Source organism: Vanellus vanellus (genome assembly GCF_965231255.1).
Source record: "Vanellus vanellus genome assembly, chromosome: 14".
NCBI lineage: Eukaryota > Metazoa > Chordata > Aves > Charadriiformes > Charadriidae > Vanellus > Vanellus vanellus.
In genome coordinates, this window is record NC_138919.1 from 14,356,411 (window position 1) to 14,372,875 (window position 16,465).

The 16,465-nt window shown below is 54.2% G+C and overlaps 2 protein-coding genes across 2 annotated transcripts; one reads left to right on the top strand and one right to left on the bottom strand.

The window, feature by feature from the left end:
- Nucleotides 1-1,397: 1,397 nt before the first annotated feature.
- On the top strand, nucleotides 1,398-5,835 carry SHMT1 (serine hydroxymethyltransferase 1; the record flags this gene model as incomplete). The annotated part of the gene is made up of 11 exons (XM_082490780.1): nucleotides 1,398-1,499; nucleotides 2,058-2,203; nucleotides 2,526-2,641; nucleotides 2,731-2,891; nucleotides 3,059-3,140; nucleotides 3,390-3,602; nucleotides 3,878-3,994; nucleotides 4,353-4,475; nucleotides 4,787-4,903; nucleotides 5,047-5,157; nucleotides 5,666-5,835. The coding sequence occupies 11 exons, from the start codon at nucleotides 1,398-1,400 to the stop codon at nucleotides 5,833-5,835; spliced, it is 1,458 nt and encodes a 485-aa protein (XP_082346906.1).
- A 5,204-nt stretch (nucleotides 5,836-11,039) lies between these two features.
- Nucleotides 11,040-16,033, bottom strand: SMCR8 (SMCR8-C9orf72 complex subunit; the record flags this gene model as incomplete). Its single annotated transcript, XM_082490411.1, has 2 exons — nucleotides 11,040-11,493; nucleotides 13,680-16,033. 2 exons carry the CDS (start codon nucleotides 16,031-16,033, stop codon nucleotides 11,040-11,042), a joined length of 2,808 nt encoding a protein of 935 aa, XP_082346537.1.
- Nucleotides 16,034-16,465: the final 432 nt, after the last annotated feature.

The window sequence follows — 16,465 nt, forward strand, 5'->3', positions numbered from 1 at the left end:
CCGGGCGGGCAGCGCTGTTCTCCACCACCGGATTTAGGGCAGGGAGTGCGCGACAGCGGGAGCCTCTCAGGGATACGGGATGGTGATGGAGCCGGGATACAGAGGGGTGGAGAGTCAGGTGGGGATGGAGCCTCAGGGCTGGGGTTCATCCCTGCAGCAGGTGAACTGCCAGGGCTGGACTGATGTCCCACCACGAGAGTGGAAATGGGGGGCCTCATCCTGGGTGGGGAATGGGGAGCTCTGTCCAGCCCGAGCCTTCTGCAGGTCTGTGAAAGTGCTGGGTGTGAGTACCACTGCCATCTGTCCTGGGGGTGACCCAGCTCTCCTGCTCAAAGCCACAGTGCTGCACCCTGCCCTTTCCTTTGCAGCCCTTTTCCTATCCCAATCAGCTTTTCTGACAGCGGGGATTCCCTCTCTGCCAGTGAGGCCCTGGGCTTAGGGAGGAGGGTGGCCAGGCGTCCTTGCCCAGTGAGGGCAGCACACAGCAGGCCTGTGCTGAATGGACTTCATCAGCTTGGCACAAGCAAACCAAGTGCGATTGCTTAATAACCTGCTCACGGCCCTTCGCTGGCCTTGCAGGGTTAATGGGTAAAAAGATGCATTGTTTTCAGCCAAGGCAGAAGCTGGGCTGTCACGCCTGCCTGAGAGCTTGTGCTCCGCATTATAATGCGAGCAGTGGTTGCATGGATGGGGCTGGAGGGCTGCTGCCAGGCCTGGGCATCACGCGTGCCATGGAGTCAAGCTGAGACAGAGCTGCTGCTTCTTGAGGCCCTGCTCCACAAGCCATGCTTGCTTCAGTTAGGGTTTGGAGTAGGACTCTGACCTGCTGGGACTTTGCCCTCATGGCTACACACAAGGGAAAGTAGCCGAGAGGTTTAAGCCTGCTGGGGAATGCAACACACATTAAAATTGAGGTCTGTGGGTATGAGCACTTCACTAAAATTAAACAGCAGTTTTAATAGGACACCCTTGTGTCCATGAGGGCATTTGCTAGAATTTCCTAGAAGCCCTAAGACTTACAGATGTGTGGGAGCAAGAGGGAAAGGCATTGCTCGTGTTGCTGATAGGGTTTGGTCCATGTGCGGGTCCAACGTCCCCAAGTGTCTGGCCAGGCACTCCAGAGATGGGTGGAGGGAGCCCAGGTGGGGCACCAACAGGAGACTGTCCGAAATGATCAAAGCACTATAATTAATGAACTGGTCTTAAATCAGTGGGGGAAACCTGAGAGTTGTTGGTGTTTTCCTCGCTCAGTGGGCCCCGGCCTGTGCCTGGTCCCTCTGTGCTTCCAGGTAAGATGTGGCATAGGAGCAGGCAGGGTGCAGGGATGCACCCAGCCCTGCTGCCATCCCACAAACTCCTTTCTCCACTGGCAGGTGATAATTGGACACAGCAGAAAGATGGCCAACTCAACACAGGGCGATGTGGCCCTTCCCAGTGCGGCACTCTGGGCCTCCCATAACAAGATGGTAATGGAGCCGCTTGACAGCAACGACCCGGAGGTGAGTGCCCCTTCCTGGCCCCTGCCCAGCAGCCAGTTTGTTCATCCTCCAGGCAGTTGCGGGAAGGCTGACCTCCTCTAGCCAGGGACGTGGCAGGGAGATGGCCCAAGGCTGAGCTGGTGGGACCTATCCACCCTCCGTGCCCTCTCTGCTGCAGCAAAAGGTGGAGAGAGCGAGCATCCTCCAACTGTGTGCCCATAATATGGTCATAACTTTGCATCTATTGCTCATACCCATCTGCTTGAAGCTCTAATGCCTACATCAGAGCAGCTGGCCCACCAGGCCATGTGGCAGTTGCCCTTGATTCTGTAGCCCAAATGACAGCTGAATTATCTGGCAGCTTCCTGACCGGTAGAAACCCAAAACGCGGCCTATGACTGGACATATGAACTGTTTGGGACCAGCTGTACTGAGAAGGGATCTCTTCTCTCTTCCCCACCACTTTTCCAGACCCCTCTCCATGCCCTGTCCTGTCCAAAGCTGCATCCCTTACCGCAGAGCATCCACGTCTCTGTGCAGAGCCAGCATGGGTGAAGCTGTTTCTCTCCCCTTCCAAAGGTGCACAGCATCATCAAGAAGGAGAAGCAGCGGCAGAGGCTGGGGCTGGAGTTAATTGCATCAGAGAACTTTGCAAGCCGAGCAGTCCTGGAAGCCCTGGGATCCTGCCTGAACAACAAATACTCCGAGGGTTACCCGGGACAAAGGTACAGGGCTTGAGCTGAGTCCCACCCAACCCAAACCCTCACAGGGAGGGAAGAGGAACCACCCACGCTGCCAGACCTCAGCTCTGGAGAGGAAGCGATGTCCTGGTGCTGGCAGCTAAGCTCCTCCAGGGCAGAATTCCACTCTCTTGGCTTCTGTCCTTGCCCACACATGGGACAATCTCAGAAGGGTCACATCTGTTGCAGCTGCTGTCTGGGTGGCTGCTGCAAATGTGGAATCAGCTTGGCTTCTTCCCGGCTTGGCCACAGGGACCGTTCTGAGTAATGAGTTTGGTTTTAACCCCTGTCCCGTCCTTTACTGCAGGTACTATGGTGGGACAGAGTTCGTAGACGAGCTGGAAAGGCTGTGCCAGAAGCGAGCCCTGCAAGCATACCGGCTTGACCCCCAGAAGTGGGGTGTCAACGTCCAGCCCTACTCAGGTAACGGGGTGCTTAGGAGAGCCAGGCTGGCTGCACTGGCTTCTACACATCCTGGCACCCATAACCAGCCCGGTGCGCTATCACTGCAGGGTCACCTGCAAACTTTGCGGTGTACACAGCCCTGGTGGAACCCCATGGCAGAATCATGGGGCTGGACCTGCCCGATGGGGGCCACCTCACCCATGGATTCATGACGGACAAGAAGAAGATCTCTGCCACCTCTGTCTTCTTTGAGTCCATGCCCTATAAGGTAGGGAGCTGCTCTGCTGGAGCCAGGATGTGGTCATCATAAGTGTAGGTGCCTCTTGAAGCTAAAAGTACCGGCATCTGGCTGCTGGCACCCTCTCCTGCAGGATGGCACTGCGACTGATCTTCACCCATGCCCAAGGTGGCTGAACCCTCCTCTTTCTCTCCCAGGTCAACCCCAAGACCGGTTACATTGACTATGACCGTCTGGAGGAGAACGCTCGCCTCTTCCACCCCAAGCTGATCATAGCAGGTAAGGATCAAACCCTTACCGACCTCCCTGGTGACCCACGCTGGGTGGAGGTGGCTCTCAGAAGCCAGCAGCCCTCCGGTAAGCCCACAGATGCTGCAGTGCCAGGAGGAGACCTCAAACACATCCACGCTGGCAGGAGCTTGTGTGCTGTCCTCAGCTGGGCTGTCCCCATTGCAGGGCTGGACCTGTGTCTGTCCCAAGGTCCTCGAGCATCTGCTCCTGTCCTCTCCATGCACCATCTCCCTGCAGGTGTCAGCTGCTACTCACGCAACCTGGACTACGCCCGCATGCGGAAGATCGCCGATGCCAATGGTGCCTATCTCATGGCCGACATGGCTCACATCAGTGGGCTGGTGGCTGCTGGTGTGGTGCCCTCCCCCTTTGACCACTGCGACGTCGTCTCCACCACCACCCACAAGACCTTGCGGGGCTGCAGGGCTGGCATGATCTTCTACCGCAAAGGTGCCTGACCTGACCAGGGAGCCGGGAGAAACACTCCCCCCAGGCTGGGGGGGCTGCAAGTTAAAGCTCCTTCCTGCTCTAGCTGGGAAGGAGGGAGGGCACAAAAGTCTGGGGCCTCCTGAGAGCATCTGGGGAACTTCCCAGGGCCAACTGTGGCCCAGGTTTGAAGAGGAACAACCACTATCCCTGCTCTGAAAGGCCAGGGGGGGAAAGCAGCTCGTGGGAGAAGGGAGGCTGAGCTGCCTCGTGAGTGACCCTGCCCTCCCCTCCCGCAGGCACCCGCAGCATGGACCCCAAGACGGGCAAGGAAACACTCTACAACCTGGAGAGCCTCATCAACCAGGCAGTCTTCCCTGGTCTGCAAGGAGGCCCACACAACCATGCCATTGCAGGTATGCATCCAGGCTGGTCACCAGCTCCAGGATGGTGAATGCAGCAGGCAAAGGTGTTCTGGCTGGGCTCTGACCCCCAGCAGCAGTGACGGGGGCTCCAGGTGCCACAAGGGGCTTGCAGCCTGGAAATAATGCAGCAAAGGGCAGCCAGCTTGATCCAGCATTGCCCAAGGAGCGACCAGGCATGTCCCATCCTGCCTTTTGGCTCATGGTGTCGCCACCAGCCTGGTTAGGGGAAGGGACTGTCCATCAGTCTGCTCAGCTACCAGGATGGCTTCTGCTGGTGGTGCCACACATCCCTGCCAGCTCTCCTGGTGGAAGCCCCCAAAAACTCACCCTGGTCTGCCTTCCTCCCCAGGGATCGCCGTGGCGCTGCAGCAGGCCATGACGCCTGAGTTCAAGGCTTACCAGCAGCAGGTGGTCGCGAACTGCAAGGCGCTCTCAAAGGCACTGATGGAGCTGGGCTACGACATCGTCACGGGTGAGGACACGTCTTGGCTGTGGGACGGGGCTGACCCCTGTGCATGGCCCAGGGTCCGAGCCAGGCCACGAGGGCAGCACATGTACAGACACGACAGGCAGAGCTGTGCCGTTGCAATTCCTCAGGACATGCATAAAACTATTTTGAAGCAGCCCCCCTTCCAAAGGGCAGGCCCCCTTCTGCCCCCAAAACCAGGGGCAGGCCACGGTGCAATCCCCAGTGCAATCCCAAGGCTTTTTTGCTGAAGTCTCATACAGTAGCAGTGTTTACCCCTATCCCACGTCCCCCCCACCAAACCCCTCTCTTTGCAGGGGGCTCCGACAACCACCTGATTCTCCTGGACCTGCGCAGCAGAGGCACGGATGGCGGCCGGGCTGAGCGGGTGCTGGAGATCTGCTCCATCGCCTGCAACAAGAACACGTGCCCCGGTGAGCATCTCCTGTGGCCTGTGCAGAGCTTCCTGCAGGGCTCCTAGCTCCTGGTCCATTCCAGGCACTGGGAACCACACTGATTTGCCATGCATGGCAGTTTTGGTACCTGTTTTGGTCACACATGACTTGCTCTGGTGCAGGCGACATCAGTGCCCTGCGCCCCAGTGGCCTGCGGTTCGGGACACCAGCTCTCACCTCCCGTGGGTTCCGACAGGATGACTTCCGCATGGTGGCTCAGTACATCCACAGAGGTGAGGCCCAGGGGGTACACGTGGGTGCCCAGTCTCAGCTCCAGCAGCAGCCTTGGGCCAGGGCAGCTCCTCCGGGTGAGGAAGCACAAGCTGTGAGGCTTCCCCAGCAGCTGGCGAGGGAGCACACACACAAGTGAGGAAGAACGGTCCCACCTGCACGTCTGGCCACAGCTGGGACCAGCCAAACCCTCCCCACTGCACTAGCAGCATGCTGAAAGCCTGGATTAAAACTGTACCTTTTCCAGTCTGGTTCCAGTTGTCCTCAGGGATCCCACACTGGTTTCCTGGGGCAACAAGTCCCTCGAAGCCCTGCTGCTTCCCTCCCACATCTCAGGGAAGTGAGCCCAAGTGCTGCTGTGGGTGGTGCAGGGCTGAGCCCGTGGTCCAGCCCCGCAGAGTCCCTGCGGCAGGGCTGGGAGAGGTGCAGCAAGTGGCAGCTGCCCACTGCGGGCGCAGGCAGAGATGTTGCAGCCGCAAGGGCTGACTGACACATCTCCCATCCTGGCAGGGATCGAGCTGACACTGCGCGTGCAGAAGGACATGAGCCCCAAGGCCACACTGAAGGAATTCAAGGAGAAACTGGAGGAGGAGAAATACCAGGGCGAGCTGAAGGCACTGAAGGAAGAGGTGGAGGCCTTCGCAGCAACCTTCCCACTCCCGGGGCTGCCTGTTCTGTAAGGGGAGGGACCTGTGCCTGCTCCCGGAGCTGCGGAAGTACCCAGGATCGTGGCACACTCGCACCTCCAGCCTGAGACCAACACCCCAGTGCCTTCTCCCAGCACCTTCTTGCTGGCCCTGGCTGCGGTGTAGCAGTGGCTCTAACTCACCTCTCCCTTCCTATTTGGGGTAGAGGACACCCTCAAGCACACACCCCATTGTGGGGAAACCAGCCCCTTCACCACTCAGTGTTAGAATTGGTACTGAGCACCAGGTAACCCTCAGCCTCATGCCCAGGCCGGGCTTTGATCCAGCTCTTGCTGTCTGTGGGAGCGGCAGATGAGGTTTAGGCAGGCCTGCCCACCTTCACCCGGACACCTCTGCCCACAGCAGCGGGAGGCACATGGGGGTCCACTGCCCCCATGGCCAGGCGTGCTGTGCTCAGCTCCACAAGAGACTTCACAGCTGCTAAAAGCCTCCCTGGTTTCTGGCTTGAGAAATTCCTTTTATGCTTTCCAGCCTCTGCAGGCTTTGACAAGGCCAAGTCTTGCCCCAAACCCACCGAGAACAGCCCTCTCAGCATCGCCATCCTGTCCTAGCCAGCGTCTCCGGTATTTTCTCAGACCTCTGAGCAGAAAGCTTAGGTAGAACCATTTTTTAATAAGCACGGTAAAATTAAGAATTTAACCACAATGTATGACAAGAATTATAAGCTTTAAAAAATACAACCAATTTTTTTTTTTTGTATTTCAAAAATATCTGAACCCAAATAAATAATTTTTTTTTTTTTAAAAGTACATTTTTCAGACTAGTCATTTGGTGTTAACATCTGTTAAACTCTTGTGCAGTGACACTTACAGCACGACACTAAGACATGCTTCTTGGATTTCTCCCGGTCACACTCGCTCTAACTACTGACGCAAGCATTCGGCACGCACAGGCACACACACGGAACTCAACATGCAGTAATAGGATACAGTGCTTTAAAATAAGATGAGAATTCATCACAGCCTCCTCGCAGCCCTCAGAGGCAGCTCTTAGCCCAGCCCCATCCCCGTGCCAGCAGCGAGGCAGCCAGCAGGACTGGGTACCCTGTGTTTCTGCCTTCCAGTTAAAAATGCATCTCGGGAAACAGCGTGTAGTGGGTTTGTGACCCCTCCAATATCGGGGTACAGTCTGTTGCTCTGACGTCGTGCTACTGGGGCACTGCGTGGAGCAGGCACTCTCCTCCAGCCTGGGCAGCTCACTGAATTTCCCATTGCACCTAATTACAGGAGCCTTCTCAAAGCGCTGCTACAAGCCCCAGGTCCTGCCCAGCTCTCTGACACTGTCACCCATCACCAGACCAGGGGCTCAGGGCCCCCCATGCCCAATGACAACTAAAGAACAGGCCTGGGGGCACAGAGCCATCAGCTCCCGCCCCTCTAGCGCCTCTCCCACCCGTTATGTACGGTGAATATTGCTAGAGTATAGGCAATACTTCCCTAGTCAAGGCAAGACAGCTTTGGAGCTGCTTAGAAGTGATTGCTACTGGATGAAAGTAAATCCGAGCACTATTCTCTGAGAAATGAAACCTGTGTAGGGTTAATATCACCTACTCCTATGGCTGACCCTCCTTGGGGTGGGATCTGAAAGCGAGGGCTAGTGTAGCGTGGAGCAGGGGCTGGCGGTTCATCTCCCAACGCAGGGAAGCAGAGGAGTAAGAAAAGGGAGCCTTGCCCTCCAGCCAGGCAGCAGACGGCCAGGGGAGACCTTTGTCTTGATGAATTCTCGGTCAGGCTTAAAACCTCCTCTCCCTGACAGCCAGAGAGAGAGGAGGAACCCGAGCCATCGTGCGGGAGGTGGAGGCATGCTGGCAGCACTCACAGAAGCAGGTGATGGCCATGCAGAGCATGCTGGCTCTGGCAGTTGGAGGGTCGGTGTGGGAGGGCTGGTGAGTATTGCCCTGCGGCTGCGAGGAACCTGCCCTGCTCGTGGTGGAAGGATGGCTGGACGGCAGCGCGCAGCGCTCACGCAGTGCAGTGCAAGCTGACGAACACACATGCCAAGGTTTGTTGCAGGAGCTGTTAGTGCGAAGATCGTAACTTGTTATAAGTCTGCTAATATCAGAAACTGGTGAGGTAACACAGTGAAGATGAGGAAAAAGTCTTAAAGTGCTGATATAGGGATCTTTACTGTACAGAAGTAGGTCAGACAGAGAAATTACTGAGCAAAGACGAATTCAGCTCCCTAATCACCAGCTGCACTCAGACTCTCCCTGATTTCTGCCACCGTTACAGGCACCACAAGCAGCGAGGGCAGGCTGGGCTCCAGCTGCACTGAGGTGCCACAGCCTGATGTAATTACCCCCTTCCTGAAGTCCGAGCTCAGAGGTTACCCTGCCATGAGCCAGCGTTCGGAGGACAAGTACTCCAAGGCGTGTTTCCCCACAGCTCCTGCTTAATAGCTGAGTTGCAGATAGCGCAGAGCTCCCGTTTCGAAACAGGCGAGGGTCCCAGGGCATCCTCCCAAATCAGAGCTGCTTTGTGCTGGAGATGAAGCAGGTCAGACAGGTGATAGTGCAAGTATTGCTCAGCACAGCCTTGAATATCAGATACTACAGATTTGATAGAGAGAGCAATGAGAAGTGAGTTATTTATCAGTTTATGAGTGCAGCTGAACACCACAGGTAGGGACCACTGTGACTAAGAGATCAGCCAACACTAATTATTGATCCTGCTCCACCGCTCTGCGCTGTCAGCCTGGAGGAAGACATAAGTGAGTCAGCAGGAAAAAAAGTTTGTCCCTCCCTCCCCAAACCTCAACAGCATCAGGTCATTTTCCAGCAGGAAACAAGCTCCTGTGCTGAGCACTTCTCCAGAGCTGCAGGTCAGGCAGGATGCAGGGAGCTTTCGTCTGCCTGGTGTCACCTGCATTACTCATTTACTGAGATGCCTCTGGGGAATCTCGCCTCAGCTTTAGTGTGGAAGCCGTTCAGATGCACATGAATCAACAAGGGGACATCTCAAGTCACTTCAGAAAGTAGGTGTTTTCGATGGACATGGAAGTCTTTCACCAGCAGACCCAGTTCATATGCGACAGGAAAGCACAGTTAGGAAAGGAAAAGGCCTTTAAACATGCTTTAAAGACGCGCAGCCCCACACACAGCAAAGGTAATGCCACGCTGCTTCCCAACTGCGACCTAAAACCACCATCACAAGCAACCCCTGGCCTTCGAAATCCCTCTGGAGACTACAACAAGCTCAACTTGCTCGGCTGAGCTGGCCTCACTGCCAGCCACCAGAAGCAACACAAACATTTAAAAATAGCCTTTCTGCCCTGTTGGTTTATACTTCCCGCCCTACCCCAGAGAGCCCTTTCCAGGCGCGAGATAGCGGTGGCAGCAGTACTGAAGCGCAGACGGTGGTGCCAGATGACAAGCTCCCCAAGGAGCCTCCTTGCCTTCAGGACACAGGTTTTGGAGCAGTGCGGTTCTCCCAGCAAGTTTCAGTGGGGTCTAAGTCACACTGACGAGCCCCAGTCCGTACACAGAAACTTCCGTGGGCACAGGAGGAACATCACATTCACCTCCAGCACTTCCTCACACCAGCACAATAAACAGAGATTTAAAAAAAAAAAAAAAAAAAACAAAACCAAACCAAACAACACTTCAGCTCATCTTGTAAGATCTCAGCTGTTCTCATCCCATAATCAGAAAAGTGATAAAAAGCAATAAAACCAAGGCTATATTTCCTAGCAAGGCTTTTCTTGCTTAGACGTACCACAGGGGCTGCTACCACCACACAGCACTGGGCAGAGCAGACCGCAGCCCAGAACCAGTGGCCAAGGAGCAGCAACTCCTACGAGACTCCAGAGGGGAGTGCTGTGTCTGGGCACAAAGCTTTTGGCACTAACAGGAACAATCTGGGAGTGTCACCACACCAGTGGCACAACCTTTATGGCACAGGCAGCAGCACAGAAGCTTTGAAAGGAAAGTCCTCGGCATCAAGGCTCAGATAGTGGCAGTTCTGCCCCGTCCAGAGCTACCCAGGAGCACCCCAGGAGAGGTAGTTGAGACACGACAAAGGCTTGGCCAGAAGCAGCATGCAGCAACGCTGACACTGCTTTACTGCAAAGCACAAAAGTCAACTACCTGACAAAAAAAAAAAATAATATTACGGATATGACATGGAATCCAGTACATTCATCCCTGATCTCTCCTGAGCACAAGTAACCCACCAGCCAGGCAGCCTGCTCTCACAGCTTGCCATCTCACAGCGTAGCTTCAGCTGAATTGCACTGTTCGTTTCCCCATCACAAAAAGCACATAAAAAATGAGGGTCCCCCCCAAACTCTGTTCAGTTCCCCTTGCTCCTTAAAAGGCCACCCTCAACCTCACTTGGTTTGAGGATGCCTGGTCTCCCTCTCACCCTTCTCGGAGGTCACCCAGCAAACAGGACGTGACAAGTTAACAAGGCACAGTGCTCTACATTCACAGCAGTAGGTGCCTCAATGTTCGCCGGCATGAAGGAGTCCTTCCACATTCCAGATTTTAACAAAGCTGAGAGAAACTGGCAAACGCTTTCTGGAGAGAAGCACATGTGCCTCCACTGCTCTCCTACCTGCCCAGGGTCAACCTGTCCTGGGAAGCACCAGGAAAAACAGAAAAACGCAGGAAGGGACATCATCCACTACCACTGAGCACAGACAGGTAACTGCAAGCTGCCACCCTGCCAGGGAGCTTCCAAGCTGCACTCATGTGAGACACTGGTGGGTTAAAAAACTTCATGTGACCTTTACATTTCCCCTCTGGTCTCCGCCCTGGCTCGACGGAAGGGACCAACAGCATTTAGGGCTCTGGCAGAAGCATGCGGAGCACTGTGTTATTTTGGGGGCTGCACACTAGTATCGATCCCCAAGACAGCCCACCTCTCCCTCTCTCCATGCCATAATCACTCTGCGATGCTGCCATGATATGCTTTAAAAGTTTATAGTGCCCCTTCTAACATTTCAAAATAGAGTGCCTGGTGTTTTATGCAATGGAACATCTACGTTCTTGGCTACAGGGAACCACACAGAAATCTGGCCCCTCAGACACTGATTTCTGTGGAGCAGAGACACTCACAAACACATCAGCTCCTTCGCCCCTTCCTGACGTATGAGAGCTACTGCAGACAGTATCAATGTCAAGCATGGATGAGCTTTGTCAGACTCTGAGTACGCAGGCAGACAGCCCACACGCAAGGCTAGATTTTGTACAAAAAGCTGGGAACATAGTCAAATCTGAGCAGAGGGTTCACCCCCTGGCCAGGTTCCTGAATGTACTGCAGCTTCAGCAGCTCAGCTAAATACTGTACAATTTTGATATCTTCATTGGCAAGGCCCAGTTGAAGCTTCAGAAAGTTCATCCTGCGATTCACCACAGATTCCTCTGGTTCCCTTTCACTGATGGGAAGGTGCAAATGATGGCAGAAGGTGAAGAGGAAGGCTTTTGAACACAGCTGGGTGAGGATACTTTGGACGTGCATGTAGTAGGTGCTTCCTCGTTTGATCTGCGTGCGGTGGTCTGCCAGCCGGGACACCAAGGTGCCTTTGTAAAGCGGGCAGCGGAGAGTCTTACTGTCGGCATCTAGAATGCTGACGTACCGGCTGTATCGGCTCAGGGCATGCAGCACGTTCACCCCGGCAGGTGACACCATCCTGAAACAGCAAGGAGACAAGTCATGGCTGGAGGGGACCAGACAGTTAAGCAGCAGACTGTGTCCGTGCCCCTGTATTGCACATACTTCCCTCTAGTTCACAAGCTGGTACAAGAGCCTCTGTGGGCAAATAAAGCCTGGCACAGAAGAAAATGGTCAAATAGTCTCTCCAGCCTGCCAGGTCCCAAAGAAACCTCAATCCCCACATGCACTGATCTGCACTGTGTGTGCACTGCTTCATAAACCACTGCTGGGCAGCTTCCTCCCTCGGTGACACACAGAGAGGGAGTGACAGGACATCTCTGGTGAACACAAGCAAATCTTGCAGCAGCTGGTAGCTTCTGGATGTGACAAGAAGGACCCAGAAACCCAAAACAGATCGCCCCTCCCAAGAGCTCCACTTTCCCCCCATATCGGTGTTTTGGGAGGGAGCTGCTCTGAGGTGGTCAAAGCCCTGAGCGGAACAAAACCTTCTGCCCTTCCTTTATAAAGGGAACCTTCCTTAAACCAGAATATTCCCTGGCTGAGCCTGGGCATTCTTCAGGCAGGTGCAAACCCACAGCACGTTCACAACATACAATTATCCAACAAGCCTAAATTAATGTTATTTAAATGCAAATTACAAGCCTACGCACACTCTACCCTCTGTTCCTCAATTCTGTGCGGTTACAATCGCTCGGTTGAGATACAGCTCCCAGCCTCAAACCAGGAGCCCCAGCTGCTGGTGTAAGGGCTGCCCCTGTGCCCAGGCAGCATCCGTCCTTAGGAGACACAGCACCCTTACTGGGATAATTAATTTAGCTTCTAAGTTCCTTCCCAAAGCCCTTGGACAAATGGTTTGCTGAGAGCACCCACATTAAACTCAACACTTAATTAACGTTCCACAGAGGAGAGTTTAAATGACTGACACATATTACAAGCAGTTCTTAAAAAAAAAAAAATTACTTTTGTTTATAAAAATCACATCTAACCACAAACATTGAGCAACGAGTAAACACTCAGGGCTTTTAAAAACCTCACCAACAGACAGAGAAGTTTGGGTGCAGCTGTTGGCAGAGCTGTCACCCCGCCTCACGAGCACAGAAATAATGGTAAACTCACAGATTAGGAAAATTTCATCATCCACAACCCCCAGCAACATAATACTCAGCAGCCCAGAAAGCAGATTTCTGTATTTTGATTTTAATACTGTTCAGAAACAGTCTTTCAGGAGCTATTCCAGCCTGGCTCTGAGCAATGGGCTGCCATTCTGACTCATGTTTTCTATGTTGGTGACAGCAATGGCCATTCCCTGTCATACCTGTACCCAAAGCGTCAAACACATCCTGGTAACACACAAAGAAAATCCTTTTCATAACAGCAACAAAGGCAGGACCAAAATCTTGAGAGATGAGCAATTGCTATTTACTAATATAAACTGCAAAGCCACATTTCAGGACTGTGTGTCAGTGAAGGGGTGCTTGCTTTTGTGATAGTCCTCACCCTATGCAAAAGTTTCCTTTGCATCTGAAATGCAATTCCAGCACCACAGCCCACTGAGCTCTGCGGACCTTTTTTCCTGCACTAAGGGTTGTTATAACTAAGTCCCTGTACATCTGCAACCCCTCGAAGAGAGCCTGGCAGCTCCGCCCTTCTCAAAACACCCGGCAGGCACTCCTTCACCAACACAGCATAAGGTGCTGGTACTCCAATTTCTGACCTACCGATCTCATCAACAGTGCATCATCTCTTCATTAGGGTCCACAAGAAAAAACCCTTCCCATATCAAAGCATTCATTTGAAAAACAAAGTTCTAGCTAGAAATGTCAAAGAGTTTTGGCAGGAGATGAGGGAAAGAACACAAGGGACTCCAGGAGCACTCATCAAATCACACGTGACTCGTGTGTTTGTTCTCTGCTTTGCTAGGCTAAGACCTAAACCAGAAGGAAGCTTCCTGACCAAATAACTAGTATGAGCCAGGCAACAAGTGCCCAGCAGATGTTTTAAATATTAACTCTCAAGGGAAGCTGGATATAAAGAGACAGACAAATCTACCAGCCTTCCACAAATACATCTCATAAGCAGAAACTCACAGCAGCTGTGTAGGTAGACAGAAACCTCCCCTGCACACCCATTCCCCTCTGAAATTCTTGCTTAGGAAAAGTTTTTATCATACACCTCAACACCGATAAGCAAACCTTAATTTACCTCTGGAGTCCTATCAGCTTCCACTTCTGGAAATCCACAACGTGCAGAGGGGAAGTCACCCAGTGCTTCACAGGCTTGGCGTAAACGCTGCAGTTCGGCACGAAGATGGAAAGCGCTGTCACAAGCTTCTTGACTATTGCTTCCTCTTCCCCCAGCACGATCAGAGTCCTCCCACTGAGCAGGGAGTAGATGGCAGGGTGAGCGAAGGGGTACTGCCTGATAAACCGCAGCGCATTCTGGCCAGCCTTTTTTTTGTGCCTTTCACTCGCCTGACAGGCAGGGTGAGCAGGAGAAGGGGTCCTGTCGGAGCATGTGGAGGCGGCACTGCTGATATAGCTCGTGGAGTCTGAGCATTCATCCAGGCTGCTCTTACTGACCTCCCTGGCACCTGTCAGGTAGCGCGAGTCAAACTCATAAGGAAGGAGCCCCCCCGAGATGCCATCGTGGGAGGGGAAGCCCCCAAAGCTCCCACGCAGCCCTGGCTCGACCTGCCGGTATGGCTGTGGGGGGATTCTGACCACCCCGTCCTCGTCACAGGGCTTCTGTCCCAGGTCAGGGAGGGGCTCAAAGAAGCTGGGACTCTCCTTCCCAATACAACAGGCAGAATCAACCTGCACTAAGTTTTCCTGTTTTGAAATGTCTTCCTGCTCATCAGTGTTGTCTGGGTTTAGTTTGGGGGTAAAATGAAGGCCTCCCTCTTCATCATCCACGTAAGGTTCCTCATTAATGGCACTTGGGTAGCTCGCTTTGAAATCTTCCGGGATGAGCGACTCGGAGGGACATGTGCTGAGAACCTCGATGCTGTCCTCGCTGACAGTCCGCCGGCTACCCACCTTGCTCCTGCCCGCCTGGGGACTGGGGCTGACGGGTAGGCTAGCCTGGCTCTCTGATTTTGTCAAGCCAGATGCAGACTTCTCTGTTCCGAGAACCTCGATGCTCTCACCGCTACTGATGCTGCCTTTAATATCTGCATCAAGATAGTCCAGGTTCTCCTGGTGTTCGAATGTCACAGACTCGGCCATTTTGGGTTCTTGGGAGTCCTCAATTTCCTGCTCCATCTTGATGGGCACACACTCCACGCTGGACTTGTAGGATCCCAGGCTGATGACTACTTTAGGAGCGGGGGACTCTTCCAAACACTTTCTATCGACGGCATCTTGACTGAACCCCTGGCAGCCTCTGTACTGTTTTTCGGGTGGTTTTTCATCCAGAAAAGATACGTCCTCAAAGAGGAAGTTAGTTACGCTTTGTTGCTTTAAGAGCGCCCTGCTGATCTGGTCTGTCAGGAGATAGCACACGTCCCCTCTGAAAGTCCTTTCGATCTGATGCAACTGGTCAAGGGTTTGGGTGAAAAAATAAATGTCACACAGTTCCTCCAGTGTCTTCAGCTTCTTGTCAAAGCATTTGGCAGACTTCGCTTTGATGAGCTTGGGGGTATAGGATGGCATGTGGGCATAAAGGTGTGTTTCGCCAGGCTCAGCAAGATCAGAGGTAGTCAGGTCCTGATGACTGCCCACATTGGCTTGACCCAGAGTACACTCTGGCTCATAGGGGTGGAAGTCGGACCCCTTCAACTTCCTGTAGGGATAGGACCTGATTTGTTTGAGCAGATCTTGGTGCTCGATGATAGACTTTTCCACACTGGCCAGCTCATTGGCCTTCTCGATGGCTTGGGTTGTATAATACCCTTTGTCGTTGGCTTTCTTCTGTATCTCAGTTTCGTTGTGCAGAACAGTCCTGGTGTAGTCAAGATCTTTCAGTTTCTTTTCCAGTTCGTTAGCAAAAGCTTTCCTGTTCCCCGTCTTTAGGCATTCAGAGGCTTTGGAGAACTCCGCAGAGAGCTCCTGAAACTGCTGCATGATTTTGTGCTCGTCGGCAGAAATGTAGGCCATGCAGAAGGGCCTCACGAAACCCCTGGCTTCGAGATCGTAGAGAGTCAAGTGGTGCACATATGCAAAGGCCCCTTCCTTCGAGTCCCCCAGCACCACTTTGGAGTCCTCCACGAAGTTCAGCTTCGGGTAGGCAGAGCCAGGAGGGTGCCCCACAAAGGAAGCTTGGTAATCCACAGACATGATCCGAAGGGAAAAATAATTGAGATCGAAAGTGCCCGACACTTTGGCATCATCGGGGATGGTCAGGAGGGGCTGAGGCCCCACTTGCTCCGAGAACTCGGAGATGAGGATGAAGTCCCGGGTGAACTTGGAGCTAGCGACCTTGGCCCAGGGGTTGGCGCCCTGGCTGGCGAAGGGGAAGAGTGGCACCGAGTACTCCTCAGGCAGGGGCGGCTCGCTGCACAGCTCATCCTCCAGCTCCTCCTCTCTGGTGAAGGCCACCACGTCAGGCGCGCTGATCATATTTCCCGCAGGAGGGGACCGACATGGAGCAGCGAGGCCCCCCCGGTCCCCCCCGCCACCGCCGGGCCCTGCGGGAGGCCCCGCCGCAGCCCCAGCCCCGGCCCCGGCCCAGCCCGCAGCCGGGCCCCCACCGCAACCCCTTCTCCCGCCACCGCCTCACGCCTCCGCCATGGCCGGGAGCCGCTGGCCCCGCGGCTCCACCGGACCCCGCTCCGCCGCCTCCCCTCACGGACACCGCAGCCCCGCAGCCATCTTGGGGTCACATGACGCCGCAACCTCTCACCCCGCCACCCGGAAGCGGAGGCGCCGCCTCCCTCTCGCCCTTTACGGTTGTTGTTTTCAACCGGCACCGTCCCGTAGCATTACTAAACCCGGAAGGTCCCGGCGGCGGGGGGGAAGTATCAAACCGAGCCGGGACTGCGGGGAAAAACT